At 42.5% G+C, this 19635-nt stretch overlaps 2 protein-coding genes across 6 annotated transcripts; one reads left to right on the plus strand and one right to left on the minus strand.

Annotated features, from left to right (window-relative positions):
* Positions 1–669: 669 nt before the first annotated feature.
* stk36 (serine/threonine kinase 36 (fused homolog, Drosophila)) lies at positions 670–19070 on the minus strand. 5 transcript variants are annotated; one of them, XM_050041235.1, is made up of 21 exons: positions 18693–19070; positions 18474–18614; positions 16915–16992; positions 16691–16821; positions 16352–16601; positions 15807–15900; positions 15518–15696; positions 15259–15431; positions 15065–15170; positions 14763–14894; positions 14506–14682; positions 14326–14417; positions 14151–14217; positions 13755–13865; positions 13588–13662; positions 13363–13480; positions 13163–13289; positions 12877–13057; positions 11733–12674; positions 11263–11385; positions 670–737 (listed from the first exon to the last, which is right to left on the minus strand). In XM_050041235.1, the coding sequence occupies exons 1-20, from the start codon at positions 18774–18776 to the stop codon at positions 11290–11292; spliced, it is 3354 nt and encodes a 1117-aa protein (XP_049897192.1). In that variant the 5' UTR covers positions 18777–19070; the 3' UTR covers positions 670–737; positions 11263–11289. The 5 variants fall into 5 exon arrangements, with proteins under 5 accessions (XP_049897192.1, XP_049897195.1, XP_049897194.1 ...); XM_050041237.1 differs by lacking the exon at positions 670–737 and having other exon boundaries at positions 10461–11385; positions 14326–14414; XM_050041236.1 differs by lacking the exon at positions 670–737 and having other exon boundaries at positions 10461–11385; positions 14151–14214.
* Positions 5135–10216, plus strand: atf5a (activating transcription factor 5a). The gene is made up of 4 exons (XM_050041239.1): positions 5135–5334; positions 6292–6540; positions 6857–8045; positions 8137–10216. Exons 2-4 carry the CDS (start codon positions 6399–6401, stop codon positions 8321–8323), a joined length of 1518 nt encoding a protein of 505 aa, XP_049897196.1. The 5' UTR covers positions 5135–5334; positions 6292–6398; the 3' UTR covers positions 8324–10216.
* Positions 19071–19635: the final 565 nt, after the last annotated feature.

Consider the following 19635-nt stretch of genomic DNA (forward strand, 5'->3'; position numbering starts at 1 on the left):
GGGTTTTGGTTACATTCAAGTTAACAGAGCAAAAGAATCGCAACGTACTGACCAAATGCAATTTCAGAAGGCAGCATCGATCATCTGACAATGCTTTAGCTTTTAATTAATTTTGATTTGGGGGAATATATTGGCAGAAATCATATATAATATATATAAGTCTGTTTTCTTATGCATAATGACTTAAAAAAAATAACTTTCATGTTTTTGTTACCTACAATGGGCCCTTTATTTCTACACAGGAGCAGATACTCATCCACCGAATTCGCCATGTTGCACCGCCATGTTTCTACAGTAGCCCAGAACAGACAAACCAAACACTGGCTCTAGACAGTGCCATTTGTGTTTTCATATTTTCACGTCAGCCACTGGTGTATGAAGCCCTTCCGCGATGAGCTGTGTCGGAAAAACACTCATTTGTAATGTGAAACAGCTTTATTCAGTGTCATATCTGGTTTAAATTAGCAGGGGTGTTTACTTTGGAGGAGAAGAGACCTCTGTGAAAAATTCGGCTCACAGTAAAAAACTCCTGAAAGTCTGTATCTTCAGATAAAAGAGAAAAGGGGTGAGCGAACATTAGTAGGTGCTGGGCAAGCCGGGCTGAACAGCATCGGAGAAACACTGATTTGTAACGTAAAACTATTTTAAATACTGGTTTAACTCACCAGGTCCATTTGTTTTGGAGAGGAGGAGACCTCTGTGGATATTTCGGCTCCCTGCAAAAATCTGCTGAACAGCTGGATCAGAAAAAGGGTGAGCACACATTAAGTTATCAGAGATTATAGGTGAGCAAACACTAGCAGGTGCTGGGCTATTTGAAATGAGCCCACAGACTGTATAATGATGATGGACAACATGACAGCTTCCCCAAAAGTGAAGCCAAAACATCTCCCCCTGGTGGCTGGCTGCATTACAGGCCATAAACCACACCCCCTTTAAATTAGCGGATGGTACATGGGCCATACTTAAAGATCAAAGTATACGTCAAATAATTTTTCCCAAAGATGTTTTCTGTCATTTTTGGTAGTTCTAGTCACGCTGATGTGCTCAAGTGGTTGTTTTTGATACGTTTGGTTTTAATTAGTTATTTGATGCTTTCAATAAAGGGGGCTTTACGTCAGGATTGACAGCTGTGTGTACCAATTGTGCTCTTGATCAGTGGCGCTCTTTGGGATTGATCAGATGGGTCTATCGACAGGAACTCAAGACCATAGAGATTGGTACTGCACAGACTTTGGCTCCAAATGACATCATCAGAGCAAGATGGCAACAGCCATATCCGGAGTACTTTGGCTTCATTTTTGTGGGGGTAAGCGGAGACTCACTGTCCATCTTTCAATACTAGCTATGGACGATGCATTATTCAGTCATTTTTAAAGATTTTGATCACCTGGTCTGTTTGTTTAGGAGAAGAAGAGACCCCTGCAGATAATTCAGTTCCCAGTAAAAACCTCCTGAGCAATGAACACAGAAGGAATCCTAAGCAGGAGGTCACACTTGGCACATGGGAGAAGTTTAAGCTGGTTGTAATCTGCAATCCTCACTGCTACATGCTGCAACATCCTACACACTGCTCCTTCAAATGTATCTGCTTTCATATGCAGATATTTGTTTACAGAGATTAACCAAAATGTCCATTCTTGCCTCTTCAAGTGCTCATCGGGGTGTTGACAATGACCGGTACACGGAGGAGGAACCCCTGAAATACTAGCTGTTGCTTTGAGAGGTGTTGTCAAATGATAGCCGATGGATTCCAAGATTGTGTAACACTTAATTTCTCCATCCACAATATACGCCAGTCTATCAACCTGCTGATATTGAAGTTAACTTTTACAATACAGGGTTTAATTTGTTTCCACACCAGGTCAGTACAGGCTGAGCTTTGTGCCTTCAGGATGCCGTTAGGAATTAGAGCTGGTTAAAGGTGATCTCCTAAAAGCTGTGACATCCCGAAGGGGCACAAAACAGGCACTGTAGCCCTTAACATCAAACACCTCTAATTTACCGCGAAGTCCTTGAGGAATAGTAAATAAACACAACCCTGCGACTGGCTGCTTCACATCTGTCAAAGCCGAATGCAAATGAAGCTAGCCAACACACCGATCATGAATGAAAATTACATTACGCTCATCACTTTTTTTGAAACTTGATTAACTGTTTTCGTGCCAAACAAATAAAGTGATTTGTAGGCTGAACACACACAAAAACATCCACAAATCCCCCCTGAGAGGCTCCCATTCACAAGTCATAACTGAATTCCATGTTTTCATCGTATGTTCAAAGAGGGGCAAAAGTTGAGGACAATAAATTCTGAGAGAGATGATGATGAAATGATGGTGTAACCCTTACTAACGTGCCATACGTGCACTTGGCATGCAGCATCAACTTTTTTCTGACTTCTCGCCTCATACACAATATTCAGACAATGAATTTGGGCACCAGTTGATGGACAGCCTCGAACCACTGTGGGAAATGATAAGAAATATCTCAGATATATCTAAATAAGTCAAGTTTGATCCAAAGTTTTACGGCTTTTTTGACTCACCAGTTAAATTAAGTTGTTTCAACAACCTGGAACATGTTAATAACCCAGATTTTCCTCTGAGCCATTTGGATTTGGATTATTCACTTGGTTAAGCAGAATTAAAGGTATTTGCTGCATATTAAACACATTTGACATCTCTTTCTAAATACTGAGAAAAGGAAATTGTACTCAACGGTGGAGACAACAGGTAAATGCAGCAGCGCTATCATGAGCGGCACCTTGGATTTCTCTCATGATGCGCAAACAGGAGGCCCTCAGTGGACCAATTAATACAGACAGAGAGAGCAGTCAGCGATTTCCTGGGAGACCCTCCAACTTCACCAGCTACTACTATCTCAATCTGGTCTCCATTACAACCACATTTATCTAGATTGCATCAGGTTGCTCTTCTACAAATCTCTCAAAGCTCCACTCATATGATAGCTACCGCACAGTGGGCATTTTGCTGAATAGGTCCTCTGTAACAGAGCTGTCCCTTTAAATGACTCAGATTAACACAGATGGATTTAAGCATATAAAAGCCTTACAAAGAGCATGTTACTCAAATTCAATATAATCCATTTCTGTGGATTAACTCTATTGAAACGACATGTTCCCCTTTGTGTGCAAACAACTCCTCTGTAGCCATGCTGGATAATGTCATTATGTGCAATCAATTACAGTTTGATGTTTCCCAACTTTCACTCAATTCGCAGACACGCTGACCAGTGGACGAATCTATTAGAGGCTAGTGTCCCATCAATATGCAAATTCAGCAGAACTGGAAATAAGCCTATTGGTTTTGACAAAATGATATTGTCACAGAGATGCAACTCAGCAAATGAGACAGAGGAACGGCTGAACAAGGAGGGGTGCAGAAAAACAGAGGTGAGGTGGAAGGAAAACAGCAGGTATGGAGGAGGAGAGAGAGAAAGAGAGAGAGAGAGAGAGAGAGAGAGAGAGAGAGAGAGAGAGATGCAAATCCCATGGCAACAGCAACCAGAAAACAAGTCTAAAATAGGGGGCAGTGTCCGCTATTACTATAGCAACAGGAGAACAGCACATTCACTCAGCTTCGGGATTTGCTGAAAGGAGAAAAACAAAGCTTTATTTCTCACATAATTGTAATTGACAGTCATTACTAGTAAATCAACTCGGTTCCGCCGGCTGTGTCTCACTGAATTAGCCACAGAAACAAGGATTCTCAAAGCATATTACGATCAGAGTCAACAAGAGAGGGGGAATAATCTGTCCTCCATTATTCACTAACTCAGTGTCATTTCATCAAACAATGTCCCAGTGAAGCTGATACTCATATGAGCTGACAGCTATGGATTAAATTAGTCACATAATTACAATAGAGTAATTGCTAAAGGATATAAAGAGACTGCAAGCCTCTGATGACAACACGGGTTCCTATTACACAGAATAGAGAAAGTAATAAATGGCATACTCTCTCATTAAGTGTGCTCAACTGTATAATCAGTCAGACAGACTTGATTAACCACAAGCTGTTTCTGTAAATGTGTAACACAAAAAGCTTTTCTCAGCTTTAAAAACTGCAGCACTGAAATCCACACCCGGTTTGTTTACCTGAAACATGTGCACAGTCTGCACTGCAGGAGGAGAAAAAAAAAAAGATAACAACACAGTGATGCTTTGCCTTGCCTACCATCGGCCAATCACATTTCACATGTAGCCGGATCCAACCAATGACAGGAGGGCAGTCTGGGCACGCGCAGCCAATCGCTCTGAGCATGGACCACTGATGCAACGGAGATGCAACAGACTTCTAACTGAACAACAAAGTGCGTTGTGAATCAAATAGTCCCCCTTCAAAACAATGCCACGCCACATAGTACAGTATACTGTCTAAACTGTATGTGGTGTGTGTGTTTGAGACGCGTTCACGTAAATCAAGCTTATCAGCGGGAGCGGTGTACGCCGTAGAGCTCTGAAACTCAACGGTACTGCCCCTATATTTCCCCGGTGCTCTCAACAACGACTCGTAAGAAAAACAATGACAAGGTGTAACGCGTTACATAATAATGTGATTACTTTGGGGATTATTGCTTAGATAGGAACAGTATCACGAGCCGGAACCACTTGTTAATTCAATTGCACTTCGAAATTCCGAGTGTCTTTGAATTACCCACCCCGGATAGTGAGTTAAGATGAGTTTGTCCTCTTGTCTGACTAAATTCAAATTAAATAAGATTTTACAGCTAAGCTAGAGTAAATAAAAAGCTTCCCATAAACAATTAGCTACTGTACACTGAATATTTGTTGTTACATTTACCTTTCTGTTCACTTTTTACGCTTTTTTTGCCTTCCCCTTAAGGCGTGCGGTTTTTTAAAGCAACCGCCATTTTGTGGCTGTATTTTAACATTATTATAAGTAATTAAAACTACTCATACCGTAGCATATTACTTTTGAAGCGAGCATCAAGGATCGAGTAACTGTACTTTTTATAACGGAGCCCGGCGGTGAGTTTGTGGGACGTCCTTCGGTGAGACGTGCGCGCGGAGGGCGGGGGCGGAGGGATCTACCCTCAGCACCACGGTTTGTCCTGGTGACGCAGTCGGTTGCTAGGTGTGAATGAACTGATGCTTCCTCACAATTAAGCAGCCCCCTCAGTTTACAGGTCGACCACAACAAAGCAACAACTCGTCCCTTTTGCGCCGTCCCGGATATTCCGAGCTCAAATATGGCTCTTTAAACTCGTTAAGTAGTTGGACCCGAAGAGAAACCGTGCTTTGCTTTAGCAACGCACCCCCAAGTGCTCTACCTTTTTTTCCGCAAGAATGGAGTAAGTGAAACTCTTTCTACTCGCTGTCAGTTTTGCTGTGTAAAGTTTGTTTTTGTGCTGTTGTATTTGGCGTATTCAGGTGTGCGTAACGTGTGGTTACAGCTGCGGAGTAGTTTGGTGTTTGGCTGTTTTTTTATAGCTTGTACAACTTCCTCTATTTTGATATATTCATAGGGACTATTTGCTTTAATATTTAATGTTTCCTCAATGGCGTGCCTTCGAGGGTTTAGTCTGTTTGGGTTGCTTTAGCTAAAAACAGTGCGTGGCAGGGTTATTATCAGATAGCTGCCTTACTTTGTGACTATCATATTAATGTAAACATATAGTCTCAAGCCTTTTATACACTGGAGATGCAGTATCTGTATTCTGTCACTTTCAGTTGCAGGTCTTTCCAGGTTTCCATTTAGATAACCTGCCACATTAGTGTCACCTAAACTGCTTAAGTGGTCAAACAGAGGTGATTAATTTCAAAGGAACATGGGATTGGAGGCAGCTGATCTGTATAAATCCGATTTAATGATCAGGGTGTCTCTCACTGGGAGACTTACTCCAGTGCCTCTTGACAACAGTTGGGCTGTTGACAGCGTCACTGGGTCCCACGTGTTTTGAGGACGTCAAGTGCGTTTTGCTTTGAGGGAGTTCAAAGCTCAAAGGACACAGCTCTCACTTGAGTATCACTGACTGTGTCACATCTGATGGTTGGTTTTTTAAGTGGTTTATTTTTACATTTTTTGCTATAGTGATTTTCCTTATCACTCAAACCCCTGTGATTGTTACATGATGACCTGCAGGTGATTTCTTCATTGTGGCCACTCCATCACCAGACTGAGTCATGTTGAGGAACTTGCTGAGGGCAGCAGGAGTGATATTCCTGATTCCCAGTCGACTGAATAAGTTGCATCTTTTTTTTTTTTTATAGCAGCACTTTTCTGATCCCTGTGTCTGTTTACCCTCCAGGTTTCATTATGCTCACCCAGCCCTGCTCTCTGTGGCCCATCTGTCAGACCCTGCTTGCTCTCAGCATATGCTTGGACTTGGACTGAATCAAAGCGCCAACAGACAATATGATGGCAACATCAGCTCCTGTTTGGAAGACTCTTCGTGTCTGCCCGGCAGACCCCCTCGCTCTCTCTCACCCACAGGCTAACCACAGCCAATCACAGGGGTGCAGGGGGGAGGTGTCAGAGGAGAGTCAGCACTTAATTGGTGAGTTGCAGCGAGTACGCTTTTTTATATTTTTCCCCATTTCAGGTGGGCTCGGCACTGCAGCACATTCGTCCTTCTTGAACAGTAAGTAAAAAACTAGCTACGCCTAATATGTTGAAATGCTGCAACTATATTTTGAAAGAATCTTGCTTTGCATTTACTGTAGTCGATCAGATTATGCCTTTGGAGAACTGCTACGTGCTATGTTGGATGACTGATATTTTTGTAACATTTGCATGAACGTTGTTTTTTGGCTGTAACGTTTGCCTCCACCAAACAGCATGTAACGACTGCAATTTTTTTCTCTCCTCAATAGGTGATGGTCTCACTGACTGGATGACGGAAGAAGTGGATTTCTCCTCGTACCTCCCAAACCCTCCTTCCCCTCCCTCCTCCACCAATGCCTCCCTTCCCCCTTCACCCCTTCAGAATGATATCCAGGTGCCCTCTGACTTGGAGGTCATGACCTCTCTGCTGCAAGAGGAACTCGCCCAACTAGAGGACTACTTCCTGTCTGAACCACTGCCAGAGAAAGGGCCGAGGCTGGGAAAATGCGACAGGGGTCCACTGCCGGCGGGTCCTCAGCCGTTCAGTCAGCTGCCATATGCATCATACTCGACATCCAACCAATCGGAATCCAGCCCACTCCTTGTTACCCTGGCAACCGGAGAACTGGACCTGCTGAGTATCTGTGGCGGGCCCATTGGGCGATCCAAAATTCCAAGACACGCCCCATACAGCTGCAGTCGCCCCAGTGGGTGTGTTAGGAAAAGAGTTCCTGATGGTGTGAGGTTCAGTGAAGGCTATGACAACAGTTTGTTGAGTTCCAAAGGAAGTAACTCAGGTAACTCGGCAGTGACCCTCGCAGGTAACTATGGCTGTGTTGAGGACGAGCAGCTGGTAGGGAAAAGCTACTGTCTGGGTAGTGCAGTCGAGGTCAGAAGATGTGCCGTTCTACCAAAAGACGAGAAAAATTGCTGTTTCAGTCAAGATGTGATAGGTGGTACGAAGGTTGTTGGTGGTGGATTTGGTTTCGGCGGATCACTTGATGTTCCGCACAAGAAAGAGGATCTGCTGATGTATAGCATGAGGGAGGTGAGCGGAGGCACCGGCAACAATGAGGTGCTGAATAGTATCAAAACTAGTGTGGAGGTGACAAAAGCCACCGTTTCTTGGAAAACAGAGAGCGGCGAAGGTTGTTATCTTCCAGCAACACCGCAGTCTGAGGCCTATCATAGTTTCTTAGGCAGCATCAACGAACAGGTGAAATCAGAGGGTCTACAGATAGCGCAACATGATTTACACTGTAACTTTCTGGAGGATCAGGGCCCAGAGTGTCTTTTAATGGCGAGGGAGAGTCTGAACTTGGAGTCTGCAGGGCACAGACAAGCATGCAGGTTGAAGGAAGACCACTGTGCTTTGAAATACGAAGAGGACCTCATTCCAGCCGAAGGCGGCGAACGCAAACAGAAGAAGAGAGATCAGAACAAAACTGCCGCTCACAGGTAAATATTAGTTTCTGCTTAATGAAATAAAACTTTCAACATGATTACACATGTAAAGATCTGCTTATAATCTTTGTTTTGGTGACTGCAGGTATCGCCAGCGAAAAAGGGCGGAGCTAGATTCTTTGGAGGAACAGTTGCACTGCCTTGAAGGGAGAAACCGGGAGCTGCGGGACAAGGCAGAGTCGGTAGAACGTGAAATCCAGTATGTCAAAGACCTGCTGATTGAAGTTTACAAGGCCCGCAGCCAAAGGCTCAAGCAGGACACAACAGCGTAACACCAACTCCTGCAAGTACATTTAAAGAGGGCGTAACAGGGAAAAATTCGGTGTCTTTAAAGATTGTCCAGAATTGAATGTTTATTTATTTTATTTTTTTTTCATGGCGGGCGGGGTAAATGCATGCTTTGCTAATGTGAATTATTTTTTTCTGTTTAAATCAACACTCTATCCAATGCTTCCATTGCTTCCGCACTCTAATCACTTGAGCCTGCACTGTGGCATTGCAATGCTTTAAATGACAATCATTTTTAATAGATCTCGCACTGTGCAGATCTACTAATTGAAATACGGTTATTTCTGATGAAGTAATGTTATTATTTATGCAGGTTTGATATTTTTAACAGCCTTACATTGGAATTGATGTCAGCAATAGAACTTCATGTTGCTGTTTTTTCTAGTTTAAACTTTTATTTCCAATCACTGTATCACCCTTCTAACAGTTGAAGTTGTCCAATATGTTTTTGGTGTCTACATGTGAAACTGCATCTTTTCATTTTGAGCACATCGTTCAAACCAAATACTTGTCTCAAATAATTTCTCACCTCCCTTGAACAGCAAATGTGATTTCAATTGCTATGAATATTTTAAAATATTAGAATTGCGCTTGACGATGTGTTGACTTTTACGATTGCGGAAAGAGCGGCTGGTGCACAGAAGAGCAAAAAAGTTTTCGTCTTCGACCTTTGCAAAATATTTTTATCAGTTTAATATTGTTAGGTTTTTTTTGGAGAAGCATTTAATTGATTGCAGGTTTAATGCAATCCAAAATTTTCATTAGTTAAAGGGACTTGGATGTTTTAGGCATGTAATTCCTTTTTCTTTTACAGAAGGTCTACATCTACATGTTATCCTGCTTTGTTAGAAACATCACTGTGTCTGTTGTATTTACATTTGTTTCTCCCCTGATATTTGCATTATATTTAATGTAACAAATCATCTTCCAGCGGTGAATAATGTCCAAATTATAAATTCCGTGACCAAAATAGCTTCTCATTTTTACTGTTTTAAAGATGGAAACTGACATTTTATCATGTTTGTGGCAGTTTCTAAAATTTTCTTCTATTGCATATTGCAAATTATACAATCTATTTTGCAGCTCAGGATATGCAATTAGTCCTCCAGTCCTACAAATGTAGATGATTCATGGCTGGAGGCTTCTTTTCTTCATTTCAAGATTTCACTGCTATTGACATGCAGGTTTTCCTGATGTTAAAAAAAAAAAAAAAAGGTTTTCATTATGTACAAATATTATACCTAGTGGAGTTTTAGCAGCCTCCCTCTGCATGTTTTTCCATAAATGAAGTAGAAAATGTAGGATTTGAGAAATAAGTCGGGGTTCTTCCTCTAAAGTGCTTGTTAAGGCAATAAGTTTTCTAGGCCTCTGGCTGATCTGCACTAATTTGTAACAACTTTTGTATGTTCAGGGAGCAGAGTGTGTTAGCCTTTTCTTTGTAGAAAATTAACTGAAAAAAAAATCTCATTAGGTTATTTGTTGAGGCTTTTGCAGTGCTAGCTTTGGTGTAAGAGGATGCTGTGTAAATTATTTTCCAATCCGATTTGTTGCTGAGCAAATACTACCACTACTGTTACTGTTAAATATGCCTATACCGAGGATAGATTTTTTTCTATGCATATTTATTTTGAGACAATCTCGGATATGAGCGCTGACTCATTGACTCATATTTATTTGTGTTCATGGAGTTTTTTTAGAAAGAAATTCATGTCACACTGTTTGACCCTGCTGCGGTGTACTATCAACTCCGATTGTTAAAACCAAAAATATGTGACAGCACATTTTAACGCTTTTTAAATTTAATTTGATCATATATTTCCTTTGTGTGACGTCAGCTGTTTTTTCCTTTCAAAAAAATAAAGTGTGTCATCAACTCAGTCCGCTGTGTTTTGTCGGGGTTTTTTCTCCAGGTTGGGGGATTCACTGGGAATTATTTTCACCGTCATATTTATCAGAAACCAGCTGTTTCAGCTTGGAAACAAGTTGTGTGTCATTGAATGCAATAAATTTCTTTTTTAAAGCAAAGTTGAGCCCTGCAGGGCCCGATGGACGCGGACGCCGCTGCTTTTTGATCCGAGCCCGCGGCCCATTCACAGGCTGCACTTCACATACACACACACACACACACACACACACACTGAGAGGAATTAAAGCTTTTAATATTGTCATTATTGGGCAGATCTTGCAAAGTCGATATCACGCTGCAAAATTAGCAATTTTAAAAGAGATGAACAATTAATTTAACGTCAAGTAACCCTCTGGAAATTGATTGATGCTTTCAAAAATCCTGCTCGCGGTGGCCCGACTGTCCAATAAATCAAACCGATTTTATTTAAATGTCCCAAAATCACAATTTTTGCAGCAAAGGGCGTTAAAATCCGTGCGTCAGAGTTATTTCAGGTCAGAAAACACGACTTCTAAATATCAATAACGTGCGCTACAGCTGGACACAACCACCCTGCGCTGCTGTCACAGCATGGAAACACTTCTAATGCAAAAGTTTATTAGACCACATATTTGTCGCTCTTATAACGACTGTTGCTCTTTATTATTGTGGAGAACAAAGAATAAAAATAATCTCTTCTAATAAAAAAGAAAATCTGCGTCAATATCTTTGAGTTACAAAGTTATTTCTCAATGAAATTTGAACCTGTCATTAAATGAAACATCAGATAACAGTAACAAGTTTATTACAACACACAGCCACAGTTTCAGTTAAGCTAACAAAGATCTCCATTTAAAAAAGGCAACTTTTTATTTGCACCGTTTTGATTCTATGTCTTAAGTTCACTTTTATATTAAAAAAAAACGTACAAAATTAATACAAGGGATTGCTGTCTGTAGTCCTCTACCACACTGCTTAACATTGGAGGAAGACGTAAAGGAAAGAGGGAGAAGAGGTATTTACACATGGTGTTTAAACCTGTTATTCCCCGTGAAGTGGACTCACTCACAGCTGTCCGATGAGCTGGTGATAGTCACACTGTGGAGGTGCGTGTTGTGACGCCTGGAGAAGTTTCTTACTGGCATTGAGGGACCTCAGGACCTACAAATCAATGCAGAAGAAAGTGACCAACTTTAAAATGTGTGTTTAAAGTGCTGACACATGCACAGATGTATGACTGAGGAAAATATCTGATAAACCCTTCAACGACTGTGCAGTGAACTATGACCAGTAACGCCTTTATATAAAGGAATGAATAAGCTCAAGGCAATATTACAAATAAAGGAAAGCCTTAAAGGCATTAAAGGGAAACACTGTGAATTGTTTTCTTCCATAAAGAAACTCCTGTAATTACATTTAAAAACAGTGTCCCTCTATTTGAATTCTGAAAACTGACAGACTTTTTGTAATGTCGACATCTGCCCTCCTGTAACCTCCTCATTTATTACCTGACGTATTGCGTCCTGCTCGCTGTACAGGCACAGGGTTGCTATGGCAGCTTGTCTCACTGCATTATGGGAATCCGTGCATGCCGCTCTCAGAAGTAAGCTGGACACGTCCTCTTCCAACAACAAGGATAAAGCTCCATCAACCTTTACCAGGTTTCCCAGGGCTGCGCAACAGTGACGACGTGTGAGGGCATCGGGGTCAGTGATCAGAGGCGCCAGCATGGCCGCCGTCCTCCTGGCTTCCTCTAACCACCTGCGCCCCTCCTCATCGTCCACTCCCTGTTCTACTATAGTAGACAAATCTCCTGCTGCCACATTGTGTGAACACTTGTGTTTATTTTGTTGCTTCCCTTTGCCCCACCCTAAAGTGTCACTGCCCTTTCCATTGGACCTACCCATTTTAAACCCTGCCCCTGCCGCAATATATCCCAACCAGTTCCCGACTGCCCTGCAAGCCATCCGCCGGACAGGCGTGCAGGAGTCATGGAGACAGTTTATCATGCTTTTGAAAATGTCAGGTTGCAGGGTGTGCAGCGTGGGAGGCCTGAATGGATCCAAATTTCCTAAAAGTCTGCATGTGGCAGCCCTGATCTGGTCGTAAGAGTGAGCCAGCGCCTGCTGCAGCACTGAGGCTTCCAGGTGAAACTGAGAGTGGGCAGGCCAGGGGGAACAACGAGCTACTTGGGACAGCAGAGTTAACAGCTCCACAGCAGAGTCCCACAGCACATCCAGCTGCAGCAAGTCAGAGAGGAGTGAGCTGGCAGTTCTGCTCAGCGGAGTCTGGTGTTTGGAGGCAGTGAGCCTGCTGTCCCCGGCTGGCGCAAAAAAACCACAAGCAGCTTTTCCGAGGCGGGAAACGGAACGCTCGGGGTCACAGAGGAGTAAACGGCTCAGCAGGGAGAGAGGCAGCTCTAACAGCGGAGGAGGAAGAGTTTGAATTACCTGCCAAAGCACGAAAAACAAAATCATCCAGACAACTCGTCACAGATCAAACAGCCGACAACAAACAAGACAAAAGTTCAGAGGCATTAAGATGTACAGTGGTGTGTGGCTGATGAGCGCCTTTTGCAAGAGTTATCCTCTGTTGCATCAGAGAATTATGTTTGTTAGCGAGGTCTTTATCGGAGCACGGGAAGGCCCTCACCTGCAGGAGGCACACAACAATACCACAACTGTCATACAGCTGTAAAATTGTAGACATGGTGTGTGAAGGCAGGTCCAGAGCGAATGGAAAGCACAACAAGTGGCAGCTCAACACGGACAGGCTGTCGTGACTCAGATCCAGCTCGTGTCTCCCTGGACTGCCCTCAGCAAACAAATGAAGACTGTGGGGTATAAAGATGCTATTGTTAGCTCCAGGCGTTGCAGCTGTGCTGCTCTAAGATTGGTGGTACAAATGAAACTGTAAGTTAAGAAATCTTAACACCAACCTGTCAGTGCCCAGCAGCCGGCCAAGGGTGTATACACATTTTGATTCGTGGTCAGAAAACAGAGGAATGCATGAGTATGGGTCCTTCGTGAAGACAAACAGCGCAGTAGACAGAAAGGAATGCAGCCCTGAGAAAATAAGTAAGACCACTGTAAATGTTTTTAATATTAATATAGGGCCTCATATGACACGTATATTTACCATTTGCCAAACAGAAGTCTGCGTCTGGTGATGCCCTTGTTAGTGAAGTGCCTATTTTTTTCCATAGATCCAAAAACATTGCTGAATCTAAACATGAAGATCCTGAGCCATGTTCAAGCTGTTAAACGAGACAAACAGGCAGAGCTCAGAGGAAGAAATTGCAGGTCTATCTCTGGTATCCATTCAGTCAATGTTTTTTTAATCACATTGTGGTTATCGTCTGACCTCAGAGAGTGTGTGTAGGAGTAAAGACAGGAGGCCATCACAGAGTCCCCAGCCAGGAGGAAGAGAAAGCTGGGGCTGATGAGGAACAGGAGAAAATGGTGGATCACTTTAAACTTGCAGAAAACATACTCATATTTGGGCAAAATTGCTTCTCATAGATTCAGTACCTCATACGAGTCCAAAAGCAGGTTTTTCAGTGCAGACGTTAGATTGTCTGCATCAACTTCGACATCAACACCGTGTTGTGTCAATAGAGACAAAACAGAGGTGGCTAGAGGCTGAAGAAGAGATCACAAAATCAACTGTGTCACACAACTGCCAAATATTGATTTAAAACTAATTTCCAGTCACACTGTATACCATAAAACTTCAATTAACAGCCCAGTCCCAATTAAAGGCTCAGTCCCTTTTACTAGCCCGGTGTGGCTACACATTTTGACACATAAAGGCCTGTCTCAATTAGAAGCCTGGTCTGGTTGCCAAGCAGTTATTTTTTTTTTAGAAGTTTTGATGTATGAAACAAGTTTTACGGTACACACATACTAACTTCGGTGAGAACTTACTGCCAAAGGAATGAGGTCTGGTTGATTGAGAATTCTGATGAAGGGTTTGGTGAACTCCTCCAGTCTACTGTGAGAGAACAGATGATGAGCTGCACTGACTGTCACTCAATCGTACACAAACATCATTTAACAAATCAACAACATCAGCCTCAATGAAGAAGAGGAATAATCAAACCTGTGCTCTTCTTCCACAGAGTCAGGGTGTTTCTCCCAGTAGATCATAAGCACAACAATCATTTCTCCAAGTGCTTGGACACTCCATGGCTGCTGAGCAAGGGAAAAATATTTTTTTTAAAAAGTCAGGAATACTGTTTCAGGAAGAATGTAATATTAATTATGATTCCTGATTATTAACCTTGATGGAATTTGAGTTTTCTACAGCATCATTGACCAGGTCGAAGAGGACATGGGGTAGTCCGAGTTCCTGACCAATGTGGTACGACTTCTTGAGGTCAGACGTCAGAATAAGGTTGCGTAAGACCTTCAGCGGTAGTTGAATCCGCCACGATTCTTTAACAGCGCCACCTGATGACTGAACGAAGAAATTAAAAACCTAAATACAAAATTGTTTCAAGGAATAATTGGTTTATGCTTTGTTGAATAATGTATTACCTGAGCTTTAAATGCCTGGATCATGGATTTTAGTTGAAGTATAATGGCACTGTGGTTTGATAGTTCTCTCTGCTGTCTGCTTGGATCTGATTCTTGGACCAGTTTCTCCCAATAGTGCTCACTGTCAACATCCTGAAAGAACAAGAAATGATTGATACTCTTGGGCACATTTTCCTTTAAGACAGCAGACAGGTTCTTTATCACCAGAGCACATTTGGGACTGGAAGAGAGTACACAATCTGTATAATGGAACAAGACACAATTTCTAAATGGAGAGTGTCTTTTAATCAGTTGGCACTGACCTGCCTCTGCAGTGCGGTCTGACTGTCCTCATTGCATCTCTGCTCTAGTCGCGGCCTGACCTCTACAGAGGGGAACTCCTGTTCATAGTCCCTGCTGATCTGTCCCCTGCAGAGGAAATGCCCATAACAATGAACACACACCTCGATCTGTTTTGCTAACATATTGCATCTTTATTCTGAGCTTCTATAAACACCTGTGTTTTGATCTCACGCTGCCTTGGTTCTTAGGGTTGGGGCTTTGATTGACAGCTGTCATGATCGAGTGGCCTGAGGTAACAGAGACATCACCAGAGCGGGGCTTGGCTCTCGGGGACGGTGCTACCAATGCAGAGTTGGCCCTTTCATTTCCCACTCCATCCTTCTTTTTCTGTTAAAGCACACAGAGCAGCTGAAAGCTCCTCCGTGGATTTCCATGTGACTGAGTTAAGAATGAAAATTCAATTTGCGACTCACTTTCACACTGTCACTGCTCACTGGTTTCCCTCTGTTCATCTGTTCTATGGCCTTTCGCAACAATCTGCTCCCCCCAGGAGTCGGCGCCGACTTTGCCGCCACTTGCTGAAGTTTCAGTGCCATCATGTCCGGGCTGGGTGAGACTGTCAGAGGGCTGAAAAGGCCTGTGTCTGACAACACTGGGCCAACACACCGACATTGGAATAAAACAGTTAGAATCAGCCATATTAGGGAATAATCTAAAAAATCAGACCAGTGTTGTGCATATTTGGAAATGTTTATGCATCACCTAAAACACCATCAGCAACAAAGGGATGGTGCAGGAGGTCTGGCCATGACAATCGCTTCTGAGGGTCTTTGGTCAGCAAACCTTTCAGGAAACTCTTCAAGGGAAATATGATAAGTGTTGTGATTAAGGCAATATATTCTGTGTGTCATACATGCCTTATCTCCTCTTTAGCAGTCCTGTAGCTATCAGTGAGGACACCAGGGACATATCATCAGTACTTTCGTCTAAAACATGAGGGTTAGAGTCCCCTGAAGTGCAATTTATTTTCTGTAGCTGACAGTGACACATCGCTGACAAAAAAAAGGAAACAAAAATCATATATTTGACGACTTTTAAGACACAAGGGGAGAGGAAAAACTGTGTGGGGTCTAGTCATAATTATCCGCACTGGGTTTGATGTGGTACTTAGACTCAAAACCTTAGTCCAAAATCCTTGCTATGATTCTGCCCTTTAGCACAGCTTTTAGCCACCTGTCTGAGAATTTGAAGGCTTTATGTCTCCACTGTTCAATCACGTCTTAACACAGACTGTAGCTGTACTGTACCGTGCAGACGTCGCTCATAGTGTCTGGCCATTTGACTTGGTCTTTCACTATAAGCTGCACCAGGTGGAAGATGGAGTTAGTGTAGAACGGAGGCGCCCCCGTGTGGAGCTCATAAAGGATGCAGCCCAGAGACCAGAGATCAGCAGTGTGGTCGTATGGTTTCTCCTCCACCAGCTCAGGGGACATGTACAGTGGTGTTCCCTTGATTGAAGTCAGCACCAAGGTGGAGACGCTCATGGCCCTGGCAAACCTGCAGGAGGATTGCATCACATGTAGTTTATCTTTGTGGAAATGAACAACACAGCTGCGTTCTCTTTATAATAATCAACATCTACCTACCCAAAGTCACAGAGCTTCACCACACCACTTTTCCCCAGCAGAATATTTTGTGGTTTCATGTCACGATGAAGGATGCGATGGGAGTGCAAGTAATACAGAGCAGAGACCAGCTGGCAGGTAATCTCACGGACCTCGGAAGAAGAAAAGAATTGAGCACATGTTGATTATGAGAAACCATGATAAATATAATGTCTGGTATAACTCTGTGTGCTGAAGATAAATACCTGGCTTTCTGGTAAGTGCCCATCGTCCTCAAGAATCTGGAACAACTGACCCTCTGCGTACTCAGTTACAACCACAACCTGTTACAAACACATAAGGGACTACGGTCAAGAGATAATGAACTCAGATGTAGATCAAATACAGCATTTTGTGAAGAGGCATTCTGTGCTCCTGGTAGAGGCAAGTCCCAACCAATATTGTCCGCCAGAATTGTCCCTACCAATAATTGAGCAAACTTGTTCGTATTATCCTCATACTAATAAATCTGTACACAAAAATACAGGACAAATCACCTCTCATATTGATTCAGTATGGGACAGTGCTTTTTATTTTTCAATATAGGACGGTCCCGTAATATGCCTGATCAAGACTGTTTTCCGTTAGTTTCAGTACTCCACCTCCAATGAAGAGCTGCACACTGCTGCTTAAATTCTGCCTCATCCAGAGAGAGTACCAAACAGGGCTCTGTGTCTGTCTAACTGCTACCAAAAAACCTACCATTTCAGCAGAGCACTAACGTAATGCACAGCAGACTACAGGGCAGGGAGGTTTGTTTTTTTAAACATATTGTATTCTCATTGAATTATGAAGAAGAAGAAGAACAACGTATATTTATCAATCCCCAAGGGGAATTCAATATTTTCACTCTGTTGTCATTCACACACACAGGCCTGAAATTCACACATGCACAAACAGGACCTGTACATGCATTAAATGGAGAGATGTCAGAGCAAGGGGGCTGCCTTGGACAGGCTCTCAGAGGCAGAGCAGGTTGTCCACCAATCTAAAGATCAGCAGTTCGATCCCTGGCTCCTCCAGTCTGCAGGTCGAAGTATCCTTGAGCAAGATACTGAACCCCAAATTGCTCTCGATGGCTGTTCCACCGGTGTGAGTTTGTTAAAATTGAGTAGCGGTGGCACCTTGTATGGTAGTCTCGGCCACCAGTGTATGAATGAGTAAATGTGACTCATAGTGTATAAAGCGCTTTGAGTGGTCAGATGACTAGAAAGGTACTATACAAATGCAGGCCCATTTACCATGTTTTGAATGAAAGTTTTAAACATGAGCTGAAGTCTAAAATACCTATGATGACTGAGCAAAATACACAAAGGAGGACTAAAGAGTAAATCATGCCAACATGTGTGCTGACTCAGCAGAGATAACTGTAAATGATAAAAGCTGATGTACAGGAGAATAAATAGGCTATTAGATAGATAGATAGATAGATAGATAGATAGATAACACTATCTTACAAAGTAGTAGCTAGTGTTCCCTGATGCAGTCATTCTGTGTTCACTGCCTGTATGGCATGAGGAATAAAGGACAGCAATGCAGAATGCCCGACAGCTGTATTGCATTGTGTTCCATTAAAAATCGTCATCTAAAGCCTGAATTTTATGTTTTTCCTGACATAAATAAAGTCATTTCCATCACAAATTAGTGCAGAAGACATCACTTGAATGCAGCAAATTCAGTGCTTATATAAATGTCTTCACCAATGTTGAAATGAAGCCTTCGCCCTTGCTTCTGTGCGTTTTAACAGTGATCATATTAAACATACCTCAGTTTCAGTCTCAAAGCTGTCAAAGAGTTGGACAATATTTGGATGTTGAAGGTCCCTCATGATCTCTATCTCCCTCTTCAGACTCCTCAGCTCCTTCTCAGATCGACCCACCTTTGGCATGAACTTCAGAGCCACCACCTGATGGACAGACACACAGACGGTCACACGGTGTGGCTAAACAAACTTACCACACATAACTACACACAAGACACCTACCTGTCCAGTAAATCTTTTCCTTCCCTTGTATACTCGACCAAACGAACCTTCTCCCACCAGCTCCAAAACGTGATACGAGTTCATGTCGGAAGGAGGCTACCGTTATAACGGACACAAACCGAACATCGGTAAGTTAAGTTAACTTAGATAAGCGGTTGTTTCACTCCTTGTAAGCAAACACAGGATACGTGTAGTCAAATCTTTAAACTTTACAAGTCACTAGTTGTAGCTAGCAGCCTTAAGAAGATGCTAATATCAATTTTAGGCACAGCTTACTGTTGTGTGCTTCTACTTTTTAGATAAGACGACAACAAAAATATTAACGCTCGAGCGCGAGTCTAACCGCCGTTTCACAAAAGTCCCAAAAGATAGAGTAAAAGTTTGACTTGTCCCACAAATATATTCAGAATTTGTATGATATAACAAAATGTATCTTGTTCTTTGAAACGAGTCGTGTTTTTTAAGCAATTCTTTCCATTAATGCGAAAGTCCAAACTGGCATTTCTGTGGACAACACGAAACAAGGGGTCCTTAGCGTAGCAACCACTGTCGCGTGCCTGACAACGGGCTGAGAGCGGACAACAGAAAAGGGGCGAGCTGGAGGAGTGACGTCATCTGAGGAGCCAAGGAGGGATTCTCTCATTGTAAAACACAAAGTAATAGCCTGTACTTGTTTGTGTGGTGTCAAAAATATGAGCAGTTGTTACTAATTAGTAGAGCAGCCTAGAAACAGAATACTTTGCAACTGCTATCATTAAAATTTAGAGAATTTAAGGCACTTGTAGGCCTACTTGAGTATTTCCATCTTATGCTACTTTATACTAATATACTTACACTGCTTTTTACTCCACTACATTTATTTGTGTGCTTTTGTTACTTTGAAAAGTCAGCTTAAAAATACTAAATATAATCAACTGTACATATTAAGCAATGTCATGTTTCA

Source organism: Epinephelus moara, chromosome 3, assembly GCF_006386435.1.
Source record: "Epinephelus moara isolate mb chromosome 3, YSFRI_EMoa_1.0, whole genome shotgun sequence".
In the NCBI taxonomy this organism is placed as follows: Eukaryota; Metazoa; Chordata; class Actinopteri; order Perciformes; family Serranidae; genus Epinephelus; species Epinephelus moara.

What these genes read in the sequence shown, in the direction of transcription:
- atf5a (XM_050041239.1), top strand. Translation starts at nt 6,399, where the DNA reads ATGATGGCAACATCAGCTCCTGTTTGGAAGACTCTTCGTGTCTGCCCG. An exon ending in GGAGAGTCAGCACTTAATTG is followed by an intron (nt 6,541 to 6,856) that starts GTGAGTTGCAGC and finishes TCTCCTCAATAG; the next exon opens with GTGATGGTCTCACTGACTGG. An exon ending in AACAAAACTGCCGCTCACAG is followed by an intron (nt 8,046 to 8,136) that starts GTAAATATTAGT and finishes TGGTGACTGCAG; the next exon opens with GTATCGCCAGCGAAAAAGGG.
- stk36 (XM_050041235.1), bottom strand. Translation starts at nt 18,776, where the DNA reads ATGAACTCGTATCACGTTTTGGAGCTGGTGGGAGAAGGTTCGTTTGGT. An exon ending in GCTTTGAGACTGAAACTGAG is followed by an intron (nt 16,993 to 18,473) that starts GTATGTTTAATA and finishes TGTTTGTAACAG; the next exon opens with GTTGTGGTTGTAACTGAGTA. An exon ending in CAGACCTCATTCCTTTGGCA is followed by an intron (nt 13,866 to 14,150) that starts GTAAGTTCTCAC and finishes TCTCTTCTTCAG; the next exon opens with CCTCTAGCCACCTCTGTTTT.